Here is a 26563-nt window from a genome sequence, read left to right on the forward strand (position 1 = left end):
AATATAAGATTATCAATGGGTTATATAGCTGTGTGGAAGGGCCTTGAGTCTACACTGCCACATAATCCAGTGCAAATTAGATAATCTGTGGAAGAGGCCTAAGTGAGGCCTAACTCTGCCTGTCCCCTGGGCTGAGTAGGTTGCTAGGAGACCAAGTGGGCGGAGCTTAGTCTTCTAACTGGCAGCAATTGGATAAAAACAATTATTCCTCTCCCTCTAATTAGGATTTTATTTTTATTTTATTTTTGTTGTCTGAACCTAGGGGCAAGGATGGTGGATTGTGCTGCCAAATTTCTAGGTTCTGGGGCTTGTACTTTTGTTGTTTAGTGGCAGGGGTGGATTTCATTACTCTTTTATATATGTACTAGCTGTGCCCGGCCACGCGTTGCTGTGGCAAAGTGGTGGTGGTATTGGTTTAAAATTGTTGTGTAATTTTTATTTGGCGTTATTTGTATTTAATTAATTTTATTGTAAGCTATCTTTTTATTTATTATATTTTACTATTTTATTGTATTAATTTTTAGTGTTTTAAATTATTTTTTAGTGTTTTTTATTATTTTTATTGGGTTGCTAGGAGACCAAGTTGGAGGAGCTTAGCCTTCTAACTGGCAGCAATTGGATAAAAGCAATTATTCCTCTCTCTCTAATTAGGACTTTATTTTTCTTTTCTTTTTGTTGTATCAACCTAGAGGCGTGGATGATGGGTTGTGTTGTCAAATTTCGAGGTTGGGGGGCCTGTAGTTTTGTTGTTTTGTGGGTCGCCATGATGCCATCACTCTTTTATATATATAGATAGAATGGAACATATCTTCAGCACCACACTTCAAATGAGTTGATTTTCTTCCTATCAGATTTTTTTCTCCGTTCAGCTTTCACATTCATATGGGAAATGTGATGGTTTTAGCCCTAGCCTTCTGATTTCTTACAAGTCGCCATTCTCAATAACTCAGGCAAGTTATGAAAAATATTATTTCAATATCATTTTTGTCCAGTTAGGTACATCACTTGTGGTCATTATTTTTATTTTCTTTATATGTCACCTTCTATGTATAATAGTAATGAAAAATACAAATTCCATATTCAGTTTTACTCAGGAAAGGAACAGATAACCAAGTACTGTCATTTGCTATTTCCTCATGAAAAAAAATTCAATGTGTTTTTTTGGTTAAAAAAGAAAAATTGCAGCTGAAATAGAGATATTCTAAAGATTCTTCAACTAGAAAGTTATTTTTCATTCTCTGTCAAAACATGTGGTCTTCTGAGGCATTTAGTGAAACAAATTCTGCACATGGTTGTTAGCCACAATAAATCATATCAAGGATTCTGTATTCAGAGGAAATGTTTCTGAGTCAGTAGAGACATTCTTATATGAACCAAAAACATCACAAAAACAGATTTGCATTATTCTCATCTTCCAAGTTTGTCAAAAATTTATTCTCATGGCAGGAGGCTTGATGCTGTATATTTCTGAACAATATGTTGTTCTGATTCAAACCAAATAAAACAAATTAAAATTAGCTGTTTTATGTAAACAAAATATTAGAAGACTCCTTTTTGGAGAGGAAAAGAGAAAGTAAGATTTTTCTAAAATAAATACCAATGCACAGGAAAAGAATTTGTGAAACGGACACTGTCAAACAAATTGAGGATAATCTCAGCCGCTTGTTTTTTCATCAAAGCTTTTATTTTGACAAACCGGAAGCCATCCTTACTAATAGCTTCAATTGTTTATTTTTGTTCAAATATATATATATATATATATTGTTCATATAAACAGTGAAAAGGTTTGTTACAACTTTTCAAAGAGTCGTGTACAATGAATGTGAGACATATTGTTCCATGTACATATACTGATCAGGTTTGGCACAAATGTAGTACATTAAATAATAGCGCTTTCCAGTCATGACAGTCAACAAGAAAAGAAAAAGACCCCTCTCCCCTCTATCTCTTTTATCAGCACCATGGTTTAGGGTCAGTTCTTACATATATTCATCACAAGATGACTGACATAAAGTGAGACAGGATTTTTTGAGATTTTTCACAGGGTGTACATTTCATAAGAAAATCCCCCATGTGAAATTTGGAAAATTAATGTCATTACATGCTAACTTCACCTTATCAGAATTTAACATGGAGATTTGGGCCCTCCTTCATTTGAAAACAGATTTTTAAGAACACCATATATAGCAGGTATGGACGAACTTAGGTCCTCAATTCACAGAAATCCCAGCCAGCTTACCAGCTGTTAAGAATTGTGGGAGTTGAAATCCAAAACACCTGGAGGGTTGAAGTTTGCCCAGGCCTGGTATAAATATATATACATATGCCACAATGACTCCATATTCCCTTTTTTCCTTTGAATTTATGACCCAGAATTTGATTTCATATTTTTAAAAAGAGTAATTATTTTCCCCATTCAAATCCAACACTTGCAGCTGTTGGTAACATGACTGCACAACCTTCTACATAATTTCAACATAATTTATTTTCAATTTTATCCTCATCCTAAACCATACACAATAAATACTATTGATAACCAGGTAACACGAAAGTATCATAAAAAATAAAGTGAAATGCTGAAAACACTGGGAGACAAAAACAAAATAAAATCCATTGCTCTTTGTAATCTTCTACCCTCCTCCTGTTCCTGTAAATTAGCCATTGATATAAACAAGCCCTCAGTCAATGCTGTCTCTAAAAACATTTCCTCATTGAGCTTTGCATTTGTTTTTGGACAGAAAAATATGTTGCCATGGGTTATCTTAAAATCTCTTTTGTTTTCATGTGCTGAAAAGTCTTCACCATTCTTATATGATGGGTCAATTCTCAATATTTCTTATGATCTAAAAATCTAAGTCATTTGCCAGGATATTAACATTCTGCCTTATCACTTAGGAGTAACTTCAGGAGGTAGAAAAACAAACTTCTCTACCACCTTAAAAATAATTTTGTGTGTTGATGTGTTATTGGCAATAACAGTTGAGAAATCTTTAGGCTTCTTATTTATATCCTCCATCTTAAAATGGTAATACAACTACAAATACTCCTGATTCAATGGCAGCACATTAGGCTCCATATTATCCTCCTAAGTTATGCCACATCTCTTGGTGAAAAGTGATATTGGTACAAAGCATTCCATAGATTCATGACTCTGTGGTTCTAACTAATCTTAAAAAAGGAAAGTGAACTGCTTACAAAACCAACTCCTCTTTTGAAGGAATGCCTAGTAGCTCTAGTCTCACATTATCCCTGTGGTCATGTCTTTCTGGAAAAATATTGGCACATGAATGGTTCATGCTCCAGGGCAGTGCTACTCCAAGTCATGTTCTACGCACTAATGCCAGTCTGTGAGCCATTGGCAAATTTCCAGGACAGCATGAAACAGCTGTAGTTAAACATGGTGTCTGCCTGAGGCACATTGAGAGGTGAAAAAAGCAGTCTACCACATCAGAGAGGTTAACAAGCGGGTTTTGTCAACCACTTGGTTTCTAACTCACAGGAAATGTTCAGGAATGAACACAAATATGGTGCCAGTTCCTGGCACACTTGGGGAGGGCGGGGGGGAATACCCTGCAGGTCCCAAACATCAGACAGTTTAAGAAGCACTGTTCTAGAGACATTTTCAATTCATCCAAGTACTCACCAAACTTAGTTCCCATAGCATAAGGCCTGGGAATCATTGATCTAGAGCCTTAAGACATTTGGAGTCCTGCACTGGAACACTATGCTCAACATCTTGGGTGACCAGAAGTGACATTAGGCCACCTTTAGTAGAGGGCTTCTTACAGTTTGAGAATCAGGGACCTTTAACAGCCTCGAGGAGCCTTAAAATATTTAAGTGCATATTTGACCTTCTTTTGGGATGCTAAGGTTTTGTGGGGCCTTGTTGGAGTTCTCAAGGATCATATTGGACTCATCCCAAAGGGTAGCATGCAGCCCACAAACCACACAATTCCGCTCCTATATAAGTTATGTATACTCAAAGCATTTATATCTGTTATATTGTTTTTCTAATTCCTGCTTTATATATTTTTAAACACTTTACAGGGAGTTTATTATTTCTATTATCAACAACTATTATCACTGTTTAATGTTGTTTAATGTATTACAGTCTTTAAAAACCATTTTATTTAATGGAATTTAATTTTATTGATTTTATTGTACAATGTCCTAAGATCTTTTAGATAAGGGAGGGAACTACATGAAGAGAAAAATACCATGCTACTGATAAAAGTGAAGAAAGAATAAAGGGGAGAGTAGAAATGTGGGGAGAGGAAAACGATTTAAAAAAGAATAAAGGGCAAAGACCAAATATAAAAAACGGAGGGGTCAGGGATAGTAAAAGCTCCTACTGCATATGCAATGAGTTCACACTGAGTTTTGTTCAAACTTTAAGGGAGATATCCAAGGTGCTGGATGCTATCCTCATAGGTTTGGGTAGGACCTAAATACGTTAAAAGCATCAAGTTCTAGGTAATCTTGTAAGAATAAGCAGGATGGGAGATTGGCAATGAATTTCAGGTGCTGTTAGCTATATTTCAGATAAAGGAACTGGCATATCACCACTGCATATTCCTTGCCTAAGAAAACCCTATGAAATTCATGAGGTTGCCAAAAGTCATCAGGCAACTTGAAGGCACTTACAGACATATTTCCTTTAAACTTCAGACTAAGGACCTCTTCACACTGCCCTTTTGGGCCATGCTGTTGCACTGGACATCACTGGTAAAAAGGAAGGCGTGTGGGTGGCTTGTGGTGCTCCGCGCGCCCTCCCTCCTTCCCCCATTAGATGGGAGAAAGGGCAGCAACATGCATTGCCCCATTATACAGAGGAAAGGGGAGGAAAGTGTGGATAGCTCTGTCAGAGCTACCCACACTTTCCTCCCCGTGGTGGAGGAAGAAGCACTTTTTGGAGCTTCCACTCCTGCCATGTGTCATATGATGGTGCATGTCAGGCCCCATCCTTGCCACGCAACAAAGCAGCAAAACTGGGCAAAAATGCCCCATGTGTAGAGGTAGTAAGACCTGAAGGTTTTCCATACTGAGGGAAAAAAGTAAGAACACATGAGTAGACACCAAAAGTTTTCTGTAATACCTGAAAAGCTGAATACTTCTGCTAGGCAAAAACAAATATGGAAAAATTTCCAATGTACTTTGGGAGCCGAACTCAGAAGGATCAACTAATACCACAGTCACCAAAGAAAAAGGCTAAGTTTCTTGTATTGCACTTTTTTCTGATGGTGTTGGGAATGTTCTTAAATTGTGAAAAGCAATGCATATGTTCAAATTGAACCAATTAAATCATCTCCTACTACTATATCCTTACCTAGCAGCAGAAATTAATGAGAATTTGCTGATATTCTCAGAAAACCAGACATTCTGCTGTGAGTCTTCTTCCTTTCAAATATCTTAGTTTGTTCTTACTGAACTATGGATGGTGAATAATGTAAAATCACCACCTCCTAAGAAGACTACCTGAATGCTTATTATAGCCATACATGAATTAAACATCAGAAGGCATTTCATAAACTGCAGTTAAGGGCACACACACAGGCAAGAATTCAAATGCAAAAATAAAACAAAAGCAAGTCCTTCATTGAACAGAGGTGTCATGACTTGACATACTGATTTTTCTTTCACAAAGTTTGATAAAGATTCTAAGAATAATTACTTTTACAAAGGGATTTAAATGAAACACAGGGACACAAGCTTTCAGCTTTTGTAAAGTGAAATTAATAAAGCCATATGAGCCATGGCTCTGTCTCCAGATACTTGGAAACTGTCAAGCCTGGTTTAATCACTACTGACTTTACTGAAGTTTAAATAAGGAACATGTTAACACCAGAAAAATTAGTTCTGACACTCTACTTCAGGGGGGAAATCCCCAATCCTTTATTGTTATGAACAAGAGTAATCAAACCAAGAAAACCTTGACTCAGAGCTTGGCCTCTGCTTTTCTGTGGCCAGTAGGTCCAATAAGCAACATTGCCACACCAAGCCTCTGATCTATTTTACCTACATTGTACATATTTGGGATTATGAGTGGGGCAAGCCTTAGAGATATAGAGAATTGAGTTCAGTACTTATCAAATGAAAATTTCTTTCCAATCTGTAGATGAACAAAGATTAAAATGTAAAGGGATTGAGAATTAATATACATACTGCCCTACTGAAAGGACAGTACTTCCAGCTTTTTGTGGAGAGAGTTCACTCCCCCATTCAGCCAGTTCAGGTCCTTCAACTATAGCTCAGCCAGTCTAGCAGCATGAAGACAAAATGAAAATGACAGTTCAAAATATGTCTGTGTTGTGGAGAAAGAAAAGTGTTCCTGGAGCTCCATGTGGGCATGACAGCTTCCATATGACAGTTTGAAAGGATTAAAAGGCCATCTAGCCAAACTTCCTAACACACCCAACCACCCACCCACCCCTTCCCCCAAGGACCAACAGAAGAAACATTCATCCACTACTCTTTAATCAAATCAACACAATCCAGTTCTGATTTGCCACAACATGGCACCCTATTTTGACGTTCATTTGGCAATTATAATTTCCCAGGCATGAAGTATACATGTTGGCAATTCACTCTAAAGAGACAATGAAACAGGTAGGCTGATATCTTTATAAGTGGTGATTACATAGGGATATTTTGAACTCTTGCGTTTTTCTTCCAACAGACAGACAGACAGACAGGGAAAAGGGCAAATTTAATACTTATGTATAACTCAGCATATTGTCATTGTTACTGCTGGTTGCTGATCTGAAAGCTGCCAGGTTCGAATCCCACCCGGGGAGAGTGCGGATGAGCTCCCTCTATCAGCTCCGGCTCCATGCGGGGACATGAGAGAAGCCTCCCACAAGGATGATAAAAACATCAAAACATCCGGGTGTCCCCTAGGCACCGTCCTTGCAGACGGCCAATTCTCTCACACCAGAAGCGACTTGCAGTTTCTCAAGTCGCTCCTGACACGGAAAAAAAATTGTTACTGTTAGTATTGCTGGAGGTGAAAACGAATGCATCTATCTATGTTGATCCATTGTAAAGCCAAAAATATGTGGCAATTTCTCCAAATAGATTATAGCACAATTTCATTACCCTATCAATTTATGGCATACGGATTCCAAATATCCCACAGCATTCTCATTCTAATGACACCATGATGGAAAATAGTAGCCCTGTATTGAAGACTTCTAAGCTTTTGGGATTTTTCAGTGTACAATAGCAAATACTTATTGAAATCACTTCCTAGTCAATCATGTGAGTCACACATGCTAAGTTAGAGACATGCAGTATTTGTATCAATGTGGTGAATGGGTTTCAGTTGTATTTCTAGCAACATGCTGAGACAGGTTATTGTCCAACAAGAGCCAAGAACATGATATCTTCATAGCCCCATCATATTTGCATGGATTTTCTTTTTAGTGCATACTCACTAATGTGCAGTATGAATGTGAAGTTGGTGTGAAAGCATGTATCATACAAGTGCATCACAAAGAGCTTAGATCGTCTAATGTTACCTGTTGCAGGACATGCTATAAAACAGTCCTAAGGGAAGCCACAGGAAGACACTTCATCACTTAAGATGTAATCATTGTTTTAACTCGAAATCTTTAGGCATTATTCCCAATTAAAAGCCATCCCTGATAACAATGTAACAGTTTGGGTTAGTGTTCCCATGGTCGGAATGTTTCTAACTCTGGTGTCTTTCTGCTTTGATATATAATTGGTTGTTCACAATAGGTTATAGTTGGGGGTGACTATCTGCATCTGCAAGCAGTAGCTGGTGGAGTAGATTCTCCTTCTGCTCAGCAGTGCCATGCATGCTCCTCAGTTTGGGAGATCTTCCAGAGCAGATCTGGTGATGGTATGGGATTGTCAGAAGGAGGTAGAAGCCACACTCACAAACAGAAGTCTATTTGAGAGACGCTGTATGTAGTAGCTCATTGCTATTAGATTGATGAATAGTTTAATAATGTAACCAGGTGAATGTTCTAGCCCTCAAAGGACACAATGACAAAATGGAAACTAGAGAAAGAGGAATTAAGAATAAATAAGAATCTCTTAAATTAGCATTCAAACACATATAAAATGATCTACGTAACACTACAGTCCCCATATTACCATAAGAATAAGCTACGGTAAACAATAATAGCACACAGAAATCTAGGGAACTACCTTGTACTGGAGTCAGATCATTGGTCTATCGGACAGCAATAGCTCTCCAGGATTTCAGGTATGATTCTTTCTGAGCCCTACCCGGGTGTCCCCTAACCAGATCCAACCTTTTTTTAGCTTCCAAAATTTCGAAGTTCGGAGGTTTTCTGGGTAGAATGGTGTTAAGCTTACGGTGACTGGAGAGAATGACCATGTAAATTCTACAAGGACAATGCAGGAACAATGGGACCTCCTTTTTCAAGAACTCATAAATCTCTGGATGGCAGGAATGTGATAAAATAAGCGAGTCATTTCATTCTCCTTTCTTGAAACTAAAAGCCTCTGAAGATTTTCAATAGGCTGTAGGATGCCAATCCATTTCTGGTCACAAATATCCCCTAACTGATTCTGATACATTTCTTCAGAGCCCATAAGAGTTAAGACATTCAATTTTGGTTATTACAAGCAAAAGTACATGTTATTTTTGTTCAAATGGAATATTAAATCCTGATTAAAGAGGTTTGGATAGTTATAGGACACATTCTTGCCTTGATGTTCAGCAGAAATAGACATGCATATCAGCACACATCAAAGATGAAAACATATCCCCTAAACTACAGCTGACCATGTACAGTCCACTTTGGAGACAGTTTGGTCTTTTGAGGTAAAATGTATTTCATGTCTAATATGGCACATATTTCATCTACACATTTACACCACAAAACAAAAAGTGACCTCAACATGGTATTGTACTACATACTTAACAATAATTAAATTTTGCCTGAAGTAGGGTGCTGTACTTAAATCATTTACTATGATAACAACGACATTGGCTTAATATACAATCTATAATAAACTCTAGGCACACCAAATAGGTATGATATTTTTGTTTTTATAAATCCTTGATTAAATATACTCATCTACCAATGACACTTTATACGTAGAGACTGGTAAAAATATAGAGATATGTATTCAGACTTCAGTTTCAGAAGTTTTAGAAATGATGCATCAGTCTGTTGCTGCTAACTATTATGAATTAATAGCAGAGCATTACTGAGTATGTTCCACATAAGAAGGAAAGTTCTGAGACATGAACAAAGTGTGAGGCGGACATTTTGAAGCCCAACTAATTGGTCAGGACCCAGAGAGCACTTAAATCCATAGTTGGTGTGAACATATTAAAAATCAGATATATCTCATAAACCTAGGGATGGTGCTTGGCTTCCTGCTACTAAAATGTTCTTTACAAAAAATAATGCAAACTGCAAACCATAGCAATGTCTATGAAATACCACCTTATAAGACTGGAAATATCACACCATATACAATGTCTATTGTTAAACTATGGAAAGTATGAAACTGTCATATAGCTTTGTATAAAAAGGATGAAAGCTACTTACATATTCTTGTTTATTTTATCTGAATACTATCTGTTCTTTTACAGTGCATTCAACTGGCATATTTTAATAGTCACTCTATTTTTCCCCCACACTACATCCATACCATTACTTACAAATGCAGAGAGAAGGAACAGACTCTATTTACAAACAGGTTGGCACTTACAGAATATATTATTGATATCTTTTCCTTTTCTTTTTCCCCACCCTGTTTTCCAGCCCTGGGCAGCCATGTTCCAGGATGACTGGCAAAACCTGCTGCCTCATTACATTATGCTACATTAACATGAAAACAGGATTCCAGCTGGTACTGATTCTCTCCCAATGATTTGCTTGTTGCTGAAAGGCAATACCTTCCACCCCAATTCATGTTCGATGCTCAGGCATTGTTAGTCAAGTGAAAGCAATGGCTGCATGTTTTCCTCTTCGCTTTTATCCACACGCTTTAACACTCCAGGGTCCACAACTGACTGAGACCTGAAAACGTATTAAAAACAAATGCTTGATATGGATCATTAAAAGACACATGTAGTGAGGTCAAGAAGTTTTTTTTAAAAAATCAAATAAATATACATTTATAACTGTTTATTGCATACAGTGCAATACTTCCCAGCTATTAGTGTTCCATAATCATTTCCCAGATAATATATTTTCTTTAAGGGATCACAATCTTCTATTTAAATAATGCATATAATGGTATCAGAGGCTCCAAACTAAAATCTGTTTCTTCCTTTCTACAGTCTTATAGGTTCCCCTATATACATTTTAAGATTAATTTTACATTGAGATGTTGGATCATTGGTTGCCAGTCATTGACAAAGTTCTCTACAAGTTCTCCTCTTAAGAGCACAGTTATTTTATCCATTATCTACAAATGTATTTTTCCCATTCTTCTAAGGGAGGTATCTGAGGTTTTTCAATATCAAGCATAAACCACTCAAGCTGCCACTGTCACATAAAACAAATTTTTTCCAAATTTCCTTTCTAGGTCAAAAAGTTTTAAAGAGAAGGGAGGTGTTTCTTGAAAATATGCTTGGGAAATATAGTGGGCAACCAAGGATGTCTCTCAAGATCTTATGAACAACTCCCACCAACCTCAGCCAAAAACAATGAGCACAAAAGATTACATAGGGAACCTGGTTGCCGGTCTTTCAAACTAACTAGTGAATTGCTGTTATATTTGTTTCTTGTATTTTGTATTGATTGTTTTTATGATGTGTAAACCGCTCTGAGTCCTTATCGGAGATAGAGCGGTATATAAATAAAGTTTTGTTGTTGTTGTTGAAATATTTCTAGAATTTTTAAATAAATATTTTCTTTGATCATTCTGTCAGTCTTATATTCTATGCGTAGAGAAAGAAAACACTAGTGTATCAACCAACTGGTTTCCAGGTTATGTGTTTTTGCTCTCTTTCTTTCCAGACAGAAATATCTTGAATTGTTTACAGTCACTTATTCCACGATGAAACATATAGGAGGTAAGGAACTCTAAGCCCCCTTTTTTCAAATCAGTTCATTATCTGATACTTTGAAGGCAGAAATAAAAATCAAAATAGAATCCAAAAATGTTGTACAGGATTCGCTTAAGTTAACATATAAAGCTAGTAGTTATAAGGTAAGTTTGAACTTTACAACTTAGCAAGTTGTGAAGTTGTCTCAAATAGTTAAACGCCCAATTAGATTATGAACATCATTATCATCAATTGGGAGTCAAGGAACGTTACAAATGAAACACACATATAACAGTTAAAATGGATAAAAGGTCAGCATTAATAGTAGCTGCAACTAAAAAAATCTGCTGACTTCTGTAAATGCTAATTCCCAGAACATGAACACGAAGTTTGTAAATATGTATAGAGGACATATCTTTAATAAGTGAAACAGCATAAGTGAAAACTGTCTAAAGGAAATGTTGCAAATAGAGTGCAGTTAATGGAGGTTATTCCTATGGCTCCAAAACAGAGATAAAAAACCTTTTATATTAAAGGCCACATGAGACAAACATTGTTAGATTGTAAGTCAGCATTAGGTAAGGTTGATGCCATTGGTGGATAGAACTAGAAACGTTGGGTGCCATCCATCTCTCTCCCCTACATTCTGTCCATCAAATTGGCAGTCTGCAGAAAGAAGAGATCCCTGTTGCAGACATCTGAACTAATGTGTTTGCAGTGGGGTTTGAATTGCAGGTTGCAGGTTGCCCATTTCTGAGCCAATTGGACAGATACAAACAGCAGTAGTACAACAGCAGAAGTTTTTACGATCAAGTCAGGAGGTGCTGTGGTTTTAACTTGAATATGCATTGAATATGTTGAATGGTTTTTAACTGTAATTTTTAAATACTGTTTATATTTAATTATGTTTTAATGTTTGTATATTTGTATATTTTAAATTGTATACAAATGCTTTTATTATAAGCCACTTTGAGTTTCCTTCAGGAAAGATAAAGCGGGGCATAAAAATATAATAATAACAACAACAACAATGCTATCAATATTTTTTTAAGCTGAAGTGAATTTGATAGATCATAGAAAACATAGGTTTGCTAGCTGGAGTTGAAGCCAAAACTAGTATACATAATATGTGAAGATAGCCTGGTAAGTCAGCAGCAAGGGCGTAATTGCATATAACCTCAAGGTAGCCATAACTATGGCTATGAAAATCAGTGAGTTTCTCTGATTACCCATCTCAATTTTCTTCCCATCCTTATTTCTCACCATGATACAGAAAAATATCACAATCCTCTTTGAGCTTCATGGAGTGTAACACTCGACCAAAGACATCTCTGCCCTCTCCTTCCCTGAGTGCAGAAGCAGAATAGATTTCTATCTCTAGCCATAGCCTGCTGACTATGGAATATTTCCAGTATACCATAGTGTTTTGATACCAAGTGGCACATGCTACCTGGAGGTCCTATTTGACTTTCCCAAGAAATATGATTAAGCACTCAAAATGTTCTGCACAGTCAGGAGCAAGATGAGTCTCAGCCAAAAGAAAGCAACTGCCAGCTTTTAAAAAATTAATTCAACTTCTATCCAAAATACTTCTGGAAAACCTATACATGAACAGTGAAACGTGCTTTTGTAGACTTCCCATGGAATGCAAACAGTGTACTAAAACTATGAAAAAGCTAACAGGCTAATAGATTATAGTGGACATTGAGTGACAAACTGATTTTAAGCAACATAAAAGAATGTCTAAGACTACTTCATCATTTTTGTTATTGCTAGGTGTCTGAGGGTTGACTCCAATTTATGACAATAATATTGTATCCTTTTCTTGGGGGGGGGGGCTGTTAAGTGGAAGTTTTCCATTGTCTTTCTCTAAGTTTGAGAAAAGTTCACTTGGATTTCCATCAGTGGTCAGGGATTCAAAGCCTAGTCTCCCAGTCTCCTAAACCAACACTCAAACTACTATGCCACTCAGGCTCTCAACACTGAAAGATTAGAAATTGATATCCTTTTCTTTCTTCTCTCTAGCAATGTTCACATCACTAATCACAGATCAGTCCTCCAAATCAAATGCAATTGCACTAATCCTTTCCACTGTTTTTCAAAAAAAAAAAAAGAGAGAGAGACTGCACTCAGAAAATAGTGGAATCATAAGAAAATTTCTACTTTGGAAGCAGTTGAATTCTTGTTATGATGTTGCAGAATTACAACATTTTTTATCTCCACATAGAAATGTAGTCCCATAATGATTAAAGAATGTTCCCACCAACACTGTGACCCCTGTTACTGAGTGTTTACGATTTACCTCCTTTCTAAACTTACTTTTCAGCCTCCTGGAGAGAAGGTAATGTTTGGCATATGGACAGAAAAATAGGACATTAGCTCTCTTTCTTTTCTACCTGCACCTAATAATTTGACATTTTAGTATTTCTAGTATCATATGTGATCTCTACATGGACATATGAATATCAATCTGCTTCCACCTCTTCACAGGATAAACATGAACATTCCATAATTCAAGATGTGATTATACCATTACAATTCATCTTACATCACTAATATGACCTATCATTTATGGAGAAGGTTGAATGACATATTTAATACTGATTTTATTAATCATTTGTATATGCCATTTGATCTCCACTGACCTTAAGATTGTATATATGGCCCATTTTATCTGCCCAACCCCCTGTAAGATAAATTAAACTGAAAGAGAATAATTAGGACACTCAGTGAATTTCATAGCTCTATGGGGATTACAACTTGGATTCTCCAAATCCCTGCCCATCATCATCCTGATCTTCAATGGCTGACAATCAGTCTGGTGGTCACCCAAGTTTCGCCCTCTGCTTTAGAAGCCCTAAGCAACTTACCTCTTCATGGATTTGGGAGATAGGTCCTTTTCAACTTCTTTTGCACAAGTGTTGTAGGAATCCACATTATATTCACTGTCATCATCATATTCATGATCTAGCAGTGTTCGTGCCCATGTACCCATATCGTAAGGGGGCAGCATTCCTCCAAATTCAGAAGGCAGAATCTCAGGATGAATAAGCTGGTGCAGACTGTTGAGGTTATTTCCATGGAGAAATATCTGTTAAAAGATGAAAAATATCTTTAAAACCCAAGTTTGATGAGCTATAGCAGGGCTTCTTAAACATTGTCCCTTGGGAACCCCTTTCCACCTGAGAATTTTTTTTACGTTACCCCAGGTATATAAGTATATAAAATGGGTATAGAAATCAAACATTTACTGATGACAAATCAGCTTTGCAAGGCTTGCTAAACAGGCTGATTTTCCTTTTTATCTGGTGAAGCTGAAACATCTTCTGCGCAATCCACTCCACAACAGATTAGTGTAAATGTCTAAAACTTTCACTAGGTGATGTTCAGAAAACTACTATTGCCAAATTTTTCGGGACCACAGTGTGAGGTAAAGGGATCCCATTTGTGGTTGGACCCACAGTTTAAGAAGCACTGATCTATAGCACAATGACACTTTATCATGAAAGGTTTTCTATTCGAACTGAAAGCTTCAGTAAGTAAGGAGCTTTAAGCTCAGGCAGAACCCCACTTAATCAGCTGCTGTGTCAGAAAGGAAAGGAAATTGAATATTTTTTCTGGTTTCATTTAAAATTTCTTGTAATTTGGCTCTTGTTTTAAAATGATTATTTAGTTGTGTTTTAATATCAGAAATTTTGAAGACTTTAGTTGTTTCTGTTTGTTATGTTGTGAGAAAAATAAGATGCTTTATAATAAAAAAGAAAGTATCAATCAACAAAAGGAAAAACGCCACCATCTATGCATTTATTTTAGATCATGACTCTTCAACCTGTGGCTCTCCAGGTGATTAGGCCTCTCAGAGACCCTAGCCAACTTGTTCAATGGTTGGGAATTCTGGGAACTGAGGTTCAAAACACCTGAAAAACCACAAGTTGAAGAGGCCTGTTTTAGATAACATTTGGGGGACAATGATCCAGGCAACTCTATCTGTGCATAGCAGTGTGTTTCAAGAGGCAACCCTCCATGTCACTCCCACATTACATAAATCTGCTCTCAAAGCTGTGGAGAAATTTCAAAATCACTGTGAAATGAAAAAATGGAAGTGTCTCCTGTTCAGATATGAGAAATCAGACATCCCATTCATCAAAATATATAATAGGAATAGAAAGCATATTCAAAAATATTTTTACATTGTTGAAAAACTAGTGTGTTTGTTTTTTGAAACCCTGAGGAAGAGAATTCTGGACCAAGAAGAATAATCATAGTTCAGGACTCATTCTGCACAAAATCCACACATAGTTGTTTTGCACAAGAAATAGCATTTTCTGCACAGAAATTATATTTCCTGTAATTGGTGATTTACCTACAAAATTGTGCATGGTTGAGTTGCATACAAAATATTTTCTCCTCAGGAAGCAGCCTTTTCTATCTGGCAAATATGATTTCTACCTATAAATATGTTTCGGCAGGCTTTTGATCTCCATTATTGCTGTTTTAAATTGCTTAGATTTTAGCTTGTTCTTATAAGCCGCTCCGAACCCTGGGGGAGTGTTTTTAAGATGTTTTTAAAGATGTTTTTAAATTGTTAGATTTTAGCCTGTTCTTGTAAGCTGCCCCGAGCCCTAGGGGAGTGGTGGCATATAAGTTTGAATAATAAACAAATAAATAAATTTCCTGTGCAAAATGCTGGGGGAGGGGGGTTGCCCAAAACAACAACATGTAGGTTATTTGCAGAATAATTTTTGTATTTAGATTAGCCTTTGAAAACTGGATGGTTTTTTATAACTTTCTCACATTGGGAAGAACATTGCTAAAATTACTTGTTGCTTTCTTTGAGAAGAAATTGGTGAGGAATTACATTCCCAGTCTAAAAGAATTCTCCTGGTTGCCAACAATGCATGCTACATATGAATATATCTGTATATATAAATACATTGGAACATCAAAAAGTGACTGCATTGGACTTTGGGTAAATCTACACTGTTCCGTCCCCCAGGACGATGGTTTGCCTTACTTATTGGTCGTTTGTTTGTTTTCCCTCCTTTGCAAAAGCCCAGGAAAGGTGGCTTGAAGTCTGCAAGAGCTGGCTGCAGTTTTCTTTGCAATGATTGGTCAAAGAGTACAACATCTTAGGACCGCCCTTTTTACCAGGGTCTAGTCTCCATTTTAGAGTTTCATTCTGGCTATAGTCTTCCAACGTGCTGGAGCTGTGCAAGGCTAACTGGGACAAATCATCCTCAAAACCAGGCCAATCTAAGCCTATCCAAATTAGATAAGTATTGAATTATATTGATCTGGAATAGGAAATCTAGTTAGAGGAGCAGAGTTATTCCATCGCTTCTAGAACTAATCTTTGCTGTAAAGATAGGGAAGGAAAGAGTTTCTCCTTCTAATATAGGCAGCGTGATTAGGGTATAGTGGTTTTATAATCACTTTTGCCTTCTGGAACCAGGGATAATTCTGTGACTAAAACCTATAGAAATTTGTTTCATTTTCTGCAACTTTAAGATCTGTGCCAGGTTTACAACCTTGTATGAATAAACATCCTTTTTTGAAGTTATCCAGACTCAGTCGTTCAATATCTATAGGACAGCTTATAGGGATTTGCAGTTCGCCCGGATAAAGGACAGCACGTTTCAGTTTTATAGCTTTTTATTGTCCGGCGGACGGCACAGTTTTGAGGTCGATCAGCGGTTTTTCCGCTTCAGCTAGCTTGCACGGCTTTATAGTTTTTTATAGTTTAGGAAGTTTAGTATAGGCCGCGGCTTTTACGCCTGAGCTCAGTCTGCATACCTAAAGACTCTACCAGCGTCTGAGGCAGTGGAGCCCGCTCTCAGACCTGAAGGAGTCAAATAGTGGGGCTCTATTTCCTTGCTATTTGGCTCGCGTGTGCGCACGTGGCCCAGTGGCTTTCTGGGTTTGCACAGGCTGTGCAGTTCCCAGCAACGTCCAGGGCTCCCTCGGCGGTAGACCTCGAGCCGCGGAGCACCAGCGACAGTTCTTTGGCTGGCTCTGAGGCGTGAAGCCCACCAGAACCAGGCTAGAACCTGGACAGGCCTGGCAACGCTGCTGCGAGTTCGGCCGGAGCACTCGGCCGGCTTCGACCTGCCTCATGGTCCGGCGGTGGTGACCTGCCTCATCGTCCTGCGGTGGTGACCTGCCTCCTGGTCCGGCGGTGGTGACCTGCCTCATCGTCCTGCGGTGGTGACCTGCCTCATCGTCCTGCGGTGGTGACCTGCCTCATCGTCCTGCGGTGGTGACCTGCCTCATTGACCTGCGGCGGTGACCTGCCTCATCGTCCTGCGGTGGTGACCTGCCTCATCGTCCTGCGGTGGTGACCTGCCTCATCGTCCCGCGGTGGTGACCTGCCTCATCGTCCTGCGGTGGTGACCTGCCTCATCGACCTGCGGTGGTGACCTCCCTTCACAGCGGGGAGGAGGCGTCTCTTCTCTCCTCCTTTCCAAAGCCAGCCTCGGTGCTCCTTCGGCGGCAGGCCTCGAGCCGCAGAGCACGAGGTGCTTGAAAATTTGGCGAAGTCGCCATTTTGGCAGTTTACGTCACTCGGGCAAGGGAGGTATCAAGTGGCAAGTTGCTGTCAGTTGACATTTTGCAGCTTGCCCACCAAAGTCTGGCGCCAAAGGTCACAATCTTTGTAAAGTATAGTTACTTAGTGATATATATTGCTATGGTTAAGTGCTGTGAATTGTATTATATATTGAATTTGCTTTTATTGTAAATTTACTTGCAGGTACAGTAGAGTCTCACTTATCCAACACTCGCTTATCCAACGTTCTGGATTATCCAACGCATTTTTGTAGTCAATGTTTTCAATAAATCCTGATATTTAGGTGCTAAATTCGTAAATACAGTAATTACTACATAGTATTACTGCATATTGAACGACTTTTTCTGTCAAATTTGTTGTATAACATAATGTTTTGGTGCTTAATTTGTAAAATCATAAACTAATTTAATGTTTAATAGGCTTTTCCTTAATCTCTCCTTATTATCCAACGTATTCACTTATCCAACGTTCTGTCGGCCCGTTTATGTTGGATAAGCGGGACTCTACTGTATATTGCATTTGCCTTTGTTGTAAATTTACTTGCTATTAAGAATACATAATGTCTATGCAATTTCAAGATGATACAGATGGTATACCTCCTTCTGAGGCTGAAAGTAGGAATGAAAGGCCCCAAAGGATAAAGCACCCTTCAGCCAAAATGCTAGCCCATCTAATAGACGAAAAGGAGCTCCTCCATGTGAGGTTAGGTTCGGCATGGGAGCGAATTGTAACATTGATGGTCAGAATTGAGAGCTTGGGTATTACAAGGGTGCCATCCATATTACAGACAGACCTTGAAGAGACCTTCGGTCTCTGGAGGGGTTTGATGTCTAAGATAGTCCAGGTCCTCGAGCGCATTGACGCCAAGGATTCAGAGTTAGAAATAGTGAGTGTCTTAGCTGACACTAATGAGAAAGAAAATAAGGTGAGGGCAATTCTAGATGCCTTGGAATTTAGTTCTCCACCTGTTAATCTAAGGTCTGAGCCAAAAGGAAATCAGTCTTCCTTATGCAGCCATGAGACCAATCTTTTAAAATCACCTGCTGTGGCACTTAGTCTTAAGTCTAACCGCTCTAGCCAGGTATCTAAACTAAGGGAGTGTGCATCATCTAAACATAGCCACTCTAGCAAGTCTTCTGCTGCTGGGAGTGCCATCTCTTCCCTAGCTGCCTTGCACATTAAGGAGGCTGCACGTCTAGAGCTAAAGAGCAAGGTAGCGGGGGCGGAGGCTGATGCTAAGGCAGCTGATCTCACCCTTCCCTTTAAAGAAGAAGAGCAACGACTGCAAATAGAACAGGCCCGTAGACAAAGCGAAATGCAAATAGAACAGGCCCGTAGACAAAGTGAAATGCAAATGGAACAGGCCCAAAGACAAAGCGAAATGCAAATAGAACAGGCTCGTATAGAGATGCTTAGAATAAAGATGGATGCCGCAGCCAAAAGGGTAAGGGCTGAGACTTTGGCCAAGGCCCTAATTGAGCCACTCACAGAAGAAAATGTAAGCCAGTTACCAATACAGGACCCTTCTTCCAAGGTGCTTGTGCATCTTAATAGCTTAAACAGCCAGTTTTCGGATGAGGAACAGGAAGACTTCTCTCCTTACCCAGAGCAGGGCCCCAAAGTCACGTTTGAGTTTCCTGCAGAGCAGAGCGTCATAGCGGGGAGCTCACCCTTGCTCGAGCTACCTGTGCCTCCTGCTAAAACCCTAGGTCAGTCAATCAGGGCCCCAAGGCCGAGCGCTAGTTGGCCCCTACAGACAGCTGCACAGGGAACCATCGATTCGTCAGTGGTCGATGTCATCCCTCCAAGAGGCCAAAGGTTGACGCAAGGTACACGGTGGGAGTCCACTCCACAACAGCAAACTCCTCAATTGTTCCCTTCGACGCCAGAGTCCCAGCTTGTCTCCATCATCAGAAGCCCCAGAAGAGATCTTAAGGACAAGGGTGTCGAAAAGTTTTCGGACAAGCCTGAGGAATTTCTTCTCTGGAAGGCCACCTTCCAGAGAGCAATCAGAGACTTAAAGTTATTGCCTGAGGAAGAACTGACTCTTCTGGCTGCATGGTTGGGCCCAGCCTCATCCTCACAAGTTAAGAAGATCTATGCAGCCCACGTAGCCGATCCCGACAAAGCCCTGGAAAAGGCCTGGGCCAGGTTGCAGCAGAGGTATGGGGCCAGCACAGAGATTGAAGCATCTCTTATGGACAAGCTCCAAAGGTTCCCAGCTTTAAAACTCAAAGACTTCAAACTCTTGTGGGACCTCAGCGATCTCCTTGCGGAATTAGAGTCGGCCAAGGAGAATCCAGAACTGCCCGGTTTGAAGTGCCTCGATCAGCACCTGTCCCAGAGGCAGATCTTGACCAAGCTGCCCTTCACTTTGCAAGAACGCTGGGGACAGGAGGTCTTCAACTACAAGGAGGCCCACTCCCAGGCATACCCTCCATTTTCTCATTTGGTCCAGTTCATCACCAGGGCAGCCAGAGAAAGGAATGATCCACAGACGGGCCTCCCCACCTTATACCAAGGGACCCAGCCAGAGAAGGCACCTGAAGTGGACAAGAAACCACCTAGAGAGGCCAATAGACCTGTCAGCGTAAAGGCAGTCGAAACTCAACACAAGACTGACGAACCCAGGTCGGAGGTAAAGGAGTTGCTTTGCCCTATTCACCAAAAGCCTCACAGCTTGGCCAACTGCAGGGAGTTTAGTAGAAAGACATACAAAGAAAGGCAACAGCTAGTTCAAAAGCAGGGAATCTGCTTTAGATGCTGTGGAGCAACTCCACACTTTGCATCCAACTGCAAAGAAAACATCAAGTGTGAGAAATGCAACAGCCTCAAGCATTGCACCGCAATGCACAACTCCAATATCATCTCCCACCCCAAAGAGAACGCTTCACCAAAAGAAAAGTCAGCAGTCGAAGACACCGACAAGCCAGCCGCACCAGAGATGCAGGTGGAAGTTTCAGCAGTCGCCTGTACAGAGCTGTGTTCTGACTCGCACCAGTACAGAGTTTGTCATCCTATCTGCCTAGCGGATGTATATCCAGCCAAGAGCCCTTGGCTTAGAAAGAGACTCTATGTGGCCCTGGATTCACAGAGCGACGCCTCCCTGGCTACTCCAGAGTTCTTCCGCATGTTTGACCTTAAAACCAAGATGGTCGACTACACCATGACTACATGTGCAGGAAAAAAGAAGTTGCAGGGTCGCATAGCATCTGGCTTTGTTGTCTCCTCTTGCGACCAGAAGAGACAGTTCAGGTTGCCAGACCTGATTGAGTGTTCCTCCATCCCTCGGAACAAAAAACAAATTGTAACTAGAGAAGTTGTGGAGGCTCATCCACATTTGCGACGATTAAAGAATGCCATACCTGCTTTCCGTCCAGATGTGGACATTGCCCTTCTGCTTGGTGCGGACTGTCCGAACTTGTTCTATGTGAACGACCAAGTTAAGGGACCTCCAGGGGCGCCCATTGCTCAGCTGCTACCACTAGGCTGGACAGTTACAGGCCCAGTGTGCATAAACAAGATGCACCCACCATCGTCGTTGGACTCCAATCAAGCACAGGTGCTTAAAGGTGGACGTCCTACACTTGTGCGCAGTTGCCTAAGTCACATCTCAGTCTACTGCCAAGCAATAACTCCAGAGTATTCCTCCATTTTCAAAGTCTCTGAGAGAGACGAAGCCACAGCGCTCTCGAAAGATGAGCAAAGGTTTTCGGACATTATGAATGCTCAAGTCTCACGAAGTGCAGAGGTGAAAGCCTGCAAATCAACCACAGAAATCAAGATGGGCCAAAGATCTTGCCTGGAACCACACCGTTTTGAACGTTTTTCGGAGTGGCACAGTCTTCTTAGAGCAGTTGCTAGGCTTATACATCGTTTAGCTTGCAAAGATAGTGAGCCTTTACAGGTCCAGGATATGATAAAGGCTAAGAGCGTCATATTCAAGTCAGTGCAGAGATCTGCTTTCAAGCAGGAAATAGCTAGGCTAGAGCAAGGGCTCAACATCCCTAATCAAAGTCTTCTAAATGAGTTAAACCCATTTCTAGACAAGGAGGGTATTTTGAGAGTTGGAGGAAGGTTAGCCAAAGCTAAACTCAAGGCGTGCATAAAAAACCCCATCATCATACCCCCTAATAGTCACACTGCATTGCTGCTCGTTCGGCATCACCATGAAAGGATCCATCATCAGGGTAGAACTCTAACTGAGGCAGCCCTTAGAAATGAAGGTCTGTGGGTAGTTAATGCCAAAAGGTTGGTCAACAGTTGTATTTTCAAATGTGTTAAATGCAGGCGCCTTAGGCGAAACTGTCAAAGTCAGTTGATGGCAGAACTACCTCAGGATAGGACTTTGACAGACCCACCCTTTTCCCATGTGGGAATCGATGTGTTTGGTCCTTGGGAGGTTGTCACTAGGAAAACCAGGGGTGGTGTTGTAAATAACAAGAGGTGGGCAGTTTTGTTTACTTGTTTAGTAATACGAGCTGTCCATATAGAAGTCATAGAAGGGATGGACACTTCATCATTTTTAAACGCATTAAAAAGGTTCATAGCCCTCAGAGGGCCAATTAAGTCAATTCGGTCGGACTGTGGCACCAATTTTGTAGGTGCGACCAAAGAACTCAATTGTGTGTCTAGGTTTGGGAGAGACCCAAAGGTTCAGAACTTTACGAATACTGAACAAATTATGTGGACTTTCAATGTTCCTCACGCCTCCCACATGGGTGGTGTTTGGGAGAGGATGATTGGTATTAGTCGCAAAATCCTTAATGCCATGCTTTTGAGTCATAGGTCATTGACGCATGATGTTTTGGTGACACTTATGGCGGAAGTTACCGCAATTATCAACAACCGGCCGCTGGTTCCCCTTACCAGTGACCCTGAGAACTTACAACCACTGACTCCTGCACTTATTTTGACACAAAAGGTGCCAGGATGGAAGGACATCATGTTGCCAGTTCCGGACGGAACTCACCGTGCCCTGTGGAAACAGGTGCAGTCCTTGGCCAACCACTTTTGGAAAAGGTGGAAAGCTGAGTACTTAAGCCAGCTTCAAGCTAGAAGAATCTGGCAAAGCCCACAGGACAACATTGAGGTTAACAACGTTGTGTTGTTAAAGGACAAAGACTTGCCCCGCCATGCATGGCCCATGGGCATTGTATTAAAGACCTTTCCTTGCCCGGATGGTAAGGTCAGGAAAGTTCAATTAAAGACTTGCAACAGAGACAAAGTGTCCATTTTGGACAGACCAATTAGTGACCTCGTGTTGCTTATTGGAGATGTTTAAAGTTCTAGTGTTTGTATTGTCATATGTGCAAAGGTGTTTGTATGTTTTTGAGTGGTAAATTCCCACATCCTGGGAATTTAAGCGGGGAGTGTTCCGTCCCCCAGGACGATGGTTTGCCTTACTTATTGGTCGTTTGTTTGTTTTCCCTCCTTTGCAAAAGCCCAGGAAAGGTGGCTTGAAGTCTGCAAGAGCTGGCTGCAGTTTTCTTTGCAATGATTGGTCAAAGAGTACAACATCTTAGGACCGCCCTTTTTACCAGGGTCTAGTCTCCATTTTAGAGTTTCATTCTGGCTATAGTCTTCCAACGTGCTGGAGCTGTGCAAGGCTAACTGGGACAAACCATCCTCAAAACCAGGCCAATCTAAGCCTATCCAAATTAGATAAGTATTGAATTATATTGATCTGGAATAGGAAATCTAGTTAGAGGAGCAGAGTTATTCCATCGCTTCTAGAACTAATCTTTGCTGTAAAGATAGGGAAGGAAAGAGTTTCTCCTTCTAATATAGGCAGCGTGATTAGGGTATAGTGGTTTTATAATCACTTTTGCCTTCTGGAACCAGGGATAATTCTGTGACTAAAACCTATAGAAATTTGTTTCATTTTCTGCAACTTTAAGATCTGTGCCAGGTTTACAACCTTGTATGAATAAACATCCTTTTTTGAAGTTATCCAGACTCAGTCGTTCAATATCTATAGGACAGCTTATAGGGATTTGCAGTTCGCCCGGATAAAGGACAGCACGTTTCAGTTTTATAGCTTTTTATTGTCCGGCGGACGGCACATACACTGTAGAAATAATTGAGTTCAACACCCCTTTAAGTGCCATGGCTCAATGCTATGGGATTTTGGGAGTTATAGTTTGGTGAGGCAAGAGCACTCCTTGGTAGGGAATGCTACAGACTTTGTAAAATGAGCTCATGCACTTCATGTTGCTTACTTAGAAGGGCTAGGGCTTGATAAGGAATGGGACATGCTAAAACAAAATGAGTGTTTCACTCAAATCAGGACCACTTAGCTGGTAAGAAAAATAGGTGTTCTACAGACTTCCTTACATGACTGCATTCTGTTCACGCAACACTGGCTTCAACTCACTGGAAAGAATTCTGAAGTTCAGATTATTTCTAATACATTCCACTATGAGATGATCTCATAGTGGAATGATGCTTCACAAAGTTGAAAACAGGACACAAACAAATCTTTTAAGTGTGTGTCCTTAATTTGAAAAGGATAAAAAAACATGGTTCTTTAAGTCCATTGAAGTCTCCCTGAGCATATTCTCTAGCCTTAAATAAAATAAAGCATACAAATGAGAAACACTACATTGCTTATGAAAAAAGAGAAAGAGAAGAAAAACAGAATGCCTTGGAGTATATAACATCTGTAGTTTTCAACAATTGAAAACAAAGCACTCATCCCAACAGGATTGTTTAAATATTTCGCAAGAGAGATCTGTGTTATCTGTCATAGAAATTATGTGATCTTTCTTCAACAAATTTCAATGCGAAGACTACAAGAATGTATGCTAATTCTGCTGCATCTCTCGGATTTCTTCTATGGGCTGTTGATGCCAGAGATCAGGTGAGCCTTTTCAAGTACCCTCAAGGGCTTCGGCATCTATCAAAGAGGTTTATTTTATTTCCTTCCAAACGCTAGACTCACTTTGCGCTCCATTTCAAGCTGCTGTTCAAATTTGGCGGCATTTCAAAAAAATTAAAACCTATACAAACATGATGCTTGAGGGCAGCTCTTGAAAAGGGAACGATGTTTGTGCTAATATATGTATCTGTATGTGCACTTGTGTGCATAGGCACACACACACAGGAAGATTTACCTATAGGTACACTTTTTCATGCTGTCAAAGCCAAACACTTTAGCATTCGGATGAAGAACATGGGCAATGAACACAGACTTTGATCAGCACACCAATATCCAACCATCATTCCCCTCTAAGGCCATATCCACACTGAAGAACTATAGCAATCTGACACCATATTAACTGCCACAGTTCTGTGTTACAGAACTTTGGGGTTTGTAGTTTAGCTAGATATTTTACCCCTTTTTGCCAGTGCACTGTGATGCCACAGCAAACTACAAAGCCTAGGATTTCACTATGGCTAGAAAAGTACTGTCAAACTGCTATATTTCTGCAATGTGAATGATCTATCAGTTAATAATATATAAGAATATCCACTTAGGCTCACAAGGAATTATGGAAACTTAGTCATTGTATTTTGTATAATGTAAAATCTATAGAGAAAGTCACACCTTAACCTATACATTTGATGACATTTGGAAGTTACCAGTATCAATGGGTACAGAATTTGAGACAAAGTGCACGTGGGGAATACATAACTCTACTGTTTTAACTTCAGCACTGGAATTATTCTGAGGCTTATTTCAAAGAGCAGGTTAGCTGCCTGTAGCAAACAAAATGAATTGCCCCCTTCTCTCATTTCTGCTCATACTCATTCAAGCTGCCTTGGTTTTACATTTGAATCTCTTTAAAGCATAGCACAGCTTTTAAAAACATGGGTGAAACATGGCTGTAAAATATATTTGTTTATCCTTTGTCATATTATCATCCTCATTATAAAATTGTTATCAATGTATAATGTTTTAGAGGGAGCACATATTTTAAAATAAGATACTGGACATCTATAAAGTATCTTAAGATCTTGAAACTTATGACTCATCTGATTGGATACCAGAAACTTTCCCCAAAGATATGAAATCTTCAATGACATAGCAAGCATATACTTTGAAGGTAGCTGAATATGTCTTTGAACTTATTATTATAAAAGTCTGACAAATATATGATGCTTCTTATTTTTCAAAACAAGTGATGCACCCCAATTGATATGTTGGGAAATCAGATGGGGAAGAAGAGAAAAACAAATACCCTTTTCCTTGTCTTTTCCTTTAAAAAAGGCCGTATCACTGTGTAGAGGGCATGGATGTACCATGGTTGATTGACAAAATGAATTCCTCCAAAGCGAGCCGGAAAACTGTCCTAGAAGAGAACGTCAAAACAAATACATTTGTGAGTTATTTTATTGAGGCTATTTGTCAATTACCTGGCCTTCTGATGCACTCAGAGCAAGATGTATAGAATTCCGAGCCCACTTAAACCTCACGACAACCTTATATAGATTTCCAAAGTCAGAGCTTGGAAATAAATACTCAGAAGTAATGGTTTGCTTGTACTTAATCCTTTCTTTGGAATAATTAAAGCATAACACAATAAGCCAGTGAGACTACCACTCTAGAAACCAGGATTTGAATCCCCATTAAGCCATGGAAACCCACAGGGTGAATTCTCTCAGCCTCATGGGAAGTCTGAGTCAAACCCTCTCTGAACACATGTTACCCCTCTCCCAAAAACAACAACGACAGGTTTATATTAGAGTCTCCATAAATTGGGAACAACAGGAAGACACACAACTATGTACCTTTATGTTATACTAGAAGGCAGGCATTTATTAACAATATATGTAGCATTAATGTAGTTATTTGCAGGTACAGTTGTGTGGCTTCACTTCTTGGATACATTTTATACTATCACCAGCAGTTTGTAGCATTCTGGTGGTGTTTGTTTCAAATAAAAGACATAGCTAATTGATCATTTTTAAATAACATCAAAGTCAAGTGTGACATTTTTAAATATCAGCAATTAATTCTGGGGGCCTCAAAGTAATAACATAACCTCAAGGGC

The 26563-nt window shown here is 39.7% G+C and overlaps 1 protein-coding gene across 1 annotated transcript in view; it reads right to left on the reverse strand.

Annotated features, from left to right (window-relative positions):
- Nucleotides 1-1715: 1715 nt before the first annotated feature.
- The window catches only part of clvs2 (clavesin 2), a 72948-nt gene continuing 48100 nt past the window's right edge, over nucleotides 1716-26563 (reverse strand). Inside the window, exons 3-5 of the mRNA XM_003215561.3 lie at nucleotides 25751-25861; nucleotides 13873-14093; nucleotides 1716-10028 (exon numbers count right to left, since the gene is read on the reverse strand). Coding sequence (XP_003215609.1) covers nucleotides 9941-10028; nucleotides 13873-14093; nucleotides 25751-25861 — 420 coding nt within the window. The 3' untranslated portion in view covers nucleotides 1716-9940. The remainder of the gene's footprint in view (nucleotides 10029-13872; nucleotides 14094-25750; nucleotides 25862-26563) is intronic.

This window comes from Anolis carolinensis, chromosome 1, assembly GCF_035594765.1.
Source record: "Anolis carolinensis isolate JA03-04 chromosome 1, rAnoCar3.1.pri, whole genome shotgun sequence".
NCBI lineage: Eukaryota > Metazoa > Chordata > Lepidosauria > Squamata > Dactyloidae > Anolis > Anolis carolinensis.